At 38.9% G+C, this 3,577-nt stretch overlaps 1 protein-coding gene across 4 annotated transcripts in view; it reads left to right on the plus strand.

The window, feature by feature from the left end:
• The window catches only part of LOC122560162 (tyrosine-protein kinase HCK-like), a 92,945-nt gene that overhangs the window by 29,500 nt on the left and 59,868 nt on the right, over positions 1 to 3,577 (plus strand). For 2 of the 4 annotated variants that reach the window (XM_043710496.1, XM_043710497.1), the window contains one exon: positions 1,613 to 1,736. In XM_043710496.1, the coding sequence (XP_043566431.1) occupies positions 1,617 to 1,736 (120 nt within the window). In that variant the 5' untranslated portion in view covers positions 1,613 to 1,616. The remainder of the gene's footprint in view (positions 1 to 1,612; positions 1,737 to 3,577) is intronic. The other 2 variants (XM_043710498.1, XM_043710499.1) reach the window with 1 other exon arrangement.

Genomic DNA, 3,577 nt, shown 5'->3' on the forward strand with positions numbered 1-3,577 from the left:
CTCACCCCACGATTATCCCTGTTGCCCTTAAAGGCGCACTGTTGCTAGTCTCTAGTCCTCTAGGACCCCTTCTGTAACGAAAAAGGATACAAAGATGTTGTACAAGGCCCCAGCAATTTCCTCACCTGCCTCACACTCAGTATTCCGGTGGAGATCCCATTAGGACATGAGGGTTTGTCTACCTTAATGCTTTTAAACACCTAACACCATTTCCTTTTTAAATTGTCATGTCCCAGAATATCCCTCCTGAGATTCTCCATACTTTCAGGGGTGAATACTGATGCCAAGTATTTCAGGACCTCATTCACTTCCTCCAGTTCCATGCATAAATTCTCTCCTTACTCCGGGAGTGGACCTACCCATTCCCTAGCTACTCTCTCGCTCTGTTTATATATGTATAAAATGCCTTAGGATTTTCCTAAAATCTGTTCCCAAAGGCATTTCATTGAGTTTTTTTTTAAGCCCTCCTTATTCCTTGTTTGAGTTCTTTCTTGAGCTATCTTTGTATTCTTCGAGGGTTCTGTCTTCAGTTTCTGAAACCTTACCGATGCTTTTTTTTAAATAACTTTTTCTTAGTCAAATGAGATCTGCTCATTTAGCACTGACCAGGAACCGAGACCCAACACACCTCTTCCCCGTTCTCAATTATTTAACATTGTACCTTTTTTTTTGTAGCGTTTTCACATCAAAGAAACCAAATACATTGATTTTGGCCATGAGATCCATGATTGTTTTGTAACAGAGAATCGGGATGTGGGAACTAAATGTTATTTAAGTCTTACATTTATTACTGAGTTACAGTAAATTGGGTAGTTTCACATCCTGAAGAAGGGCTTATGCACGAAATGTCAATTCTCCTGTTCCTTGGATGCTGCCTGACCTGCTGCGCTTTTTCAGCAACACATTTTCAGCTCTGATCTGCAGTCCTCACTTTCTCCTCCTAGTTTCACATCAAGCTAATTACCTTCCTAATTTACTGCTTGGAAATGTTTTAGTTCTGTGCTTTTCATGTTTGTAAAGTAAGTTTCTTACCAGGTCCTAGATCGATTTTTCCAAGCAACTGGATTATGTGGGATTATTTGGGTTATAAACTGACAAATTTAGCTTTCCTTTTCAACCACATCTGTGGTGAAAACCTTGTAAAGGCCCAGATATTTTCAATTTCCTCAACTGCAAAAAAAGTACATAATGTTGAAACTAGCACTTCAAAGCTTTCTGTGACAAATTGGCAAAATGTGCCTGTTTCAAGTGTTACAACATCTGATTTTAAACAATATCCAGCTGGCCTGGTCAATCTGTTTCTGCTGCTGATCTCATTAGAAGATGGAAATCTGAAATTCCTGGCACACCTGTATTTTTTTTCTCTACCTAATTGCCTTCTCATCTAAATGGATTTACACCATTTGCTAAAATAGCGAGAACTGATATCTGAATAGGCTGACATTCCAGTGTTAAGTTGAGGGCTAACTGTTTGCACGGATGTAAGCATTCCAGATGATGTTTCGGTGCATACTTGAAGGTTTTGAATTTGTAGTGTTGCAATTTGCACATTCAGTCATTGAACCTAGGCTACTCATGGCAATCAAATCATTGTTCTCCATTTTCTTTTCAGAAACATGGGTTGTGCAAAATCGAAGGATTCTTCCAGCCAGGAGGAGAAGAGCTTGAATGATCCAGTACGTAAATCTAACACTGCTCTTTATGTGAAAGATCCCACATCGAACTCTCATGCGACAGTAAGTGAAATAAAGTTGAAGATAATTTTTCTAGCAAGATTAGCCTGTGCAGAATCCTTTCTGAGAATTTTGTTTTACTGGTTAACAAGTGGCAATACTACAGAAGTAGTCGCTACTGTTAATATCTATACTGAATGAAGCCTGTTACAGCACAAGTACAAACCGATCGATAGCAGAAACACTGGTTAAGGCATTTTTAAAAACTAACTTCCTCATAGAACAAATAATGAGACCAATTATGTTACTATAATGGAATGCATTAGACTATGTCACTACAAATATTATCTGTAGCAGTCTGAAATGGGAGGAAACAACATACACTCATGTCCACATTCCAAAAGTCAGGGAATTTTCTGATGATTGTAAATAGGTTACCATAAAGTTAGTGCTTGCAGTCAGCCATGTTCAGGGATTACTGAAATCAGTCCATCTCAACAACACAACAATTAACCATGGAGTTCAGAAGGTTCCAGTTTTAATTTTCAGCTAGACTGCGAATCTCCATCATAATGCAAGTTTCTGTTCTTTGGACTAAGGAGGAAAAAGTACTATGCCCCTTTGACTAATTATTGATAAGTGACTCTTGATGGAAAATATGAGAGCCAATCAAATAAGATCAGAGTGTGACACCCTCCTCAAACATATGTACACATTCTTTTAATATAGAAAATGTCCAAAGTAATTTCATGAACCCACAAAAAATGGATGCAAAATCCAGTAAGGAAATGTTAACAAAAGTGACCAAAAGCTTTGTAAGAAGGGTTTTATTTAAGAGAAATGAGACCTCTGGTTTACTGAGAGAATTCTCAGGGAACCAACTGGTTGAAGGCATGGCAGCTGGAGGAGCAGCAGGAAGGATATATACAATGGCTAAAGTTAGAGGAACTAAAAGGGTTTTTCTGATTGCAAGATAGCAAGTGAAGAAGCTAAAGAGAGATTTGAGTACAAAGGTACGTTTTGAGGTATTAATAGCCGATACAGGTCCATGAGAATGATCTGTGATTGAAATCCTCATCCTTACCTTTTTGATACCTCCAGATTTGACTGTTGCAAAATACTTGAGACTGTGAGAGGACATATAATAGTTTGCAAGCTTGGTCATTCAAATCTTATTTTCCGAACTTATAAATTTAGATAATTTGTAATTGACCTCTTCAGGGATGTTATCTCTCACTCCTAAAGCAGGTGGGACTTGAACCCAGATCTCCTGGCTCACAGATAGGGATGCTAACACTGCTATATTGGCTTCTCATTTAGAAATATTGTAAATTTAAAATGTTCATCTTTCTTGTCAATTTTCCATGACTTTGCTGCAGTTCTAAAAGTTCCACCGATTGCTGCACTCATCCAATTCTAATGCTTTGTGTATTTGTGTTTTTAATCCTACCCGCATGGGTGGCAATACCATCAGTCTCCCTAGTCTCCTACAAACTATAAAATTTCTTGCCTAAACCTCTACCTCTTCTTTTTTCTTTCTATCTTAAATTGAACCTTAAAATCTTCCTCTCTGGTCCTGTGACTGTGTATTTTTGTAGCTCTTTATGTAATTTGATGCAATGACATTCCTCGTAAGATGCTTTAGGATGTTGAATAAATGCAAATTTCTAATGTCAAATTTGAATACTTTGTATTGGTTACAAAATTCATACTTTAAACAAGACCTGTGGGCGGCACGGTGGTACAGTGGTTAGCACTGCTGCCTCGCAGCGTCAGAGACCCGGGTTCAATTCCCGCCTCAGGCGACTGACTGTGTGGAGTTTGCACGTTCTCCCCGTGTCTGCGTGGGTTTCCTCCGGGTGCTCCGGTTTCCTCCCACAGTCCAAAGATGTGCAGGTCAGGTG

Source organism: Chiloscyllium plagiosum, chromosome 20 (assembly GCF_004010195.1).
Source record: "Chiloscyllium plagiosum isolate BGI_BamShark_2017 chromosome 20, ASM401019v2, whole genome shotgun sequence".
In the NCBI taxonomy this organism is placed as follows: Eukaryota; Metazoa; Chordata; class Chondrichthyes; order Orectolobiformes; family Hemiscylliidae; genus Chiloscyllium; species Chiloscyllium plagiosum.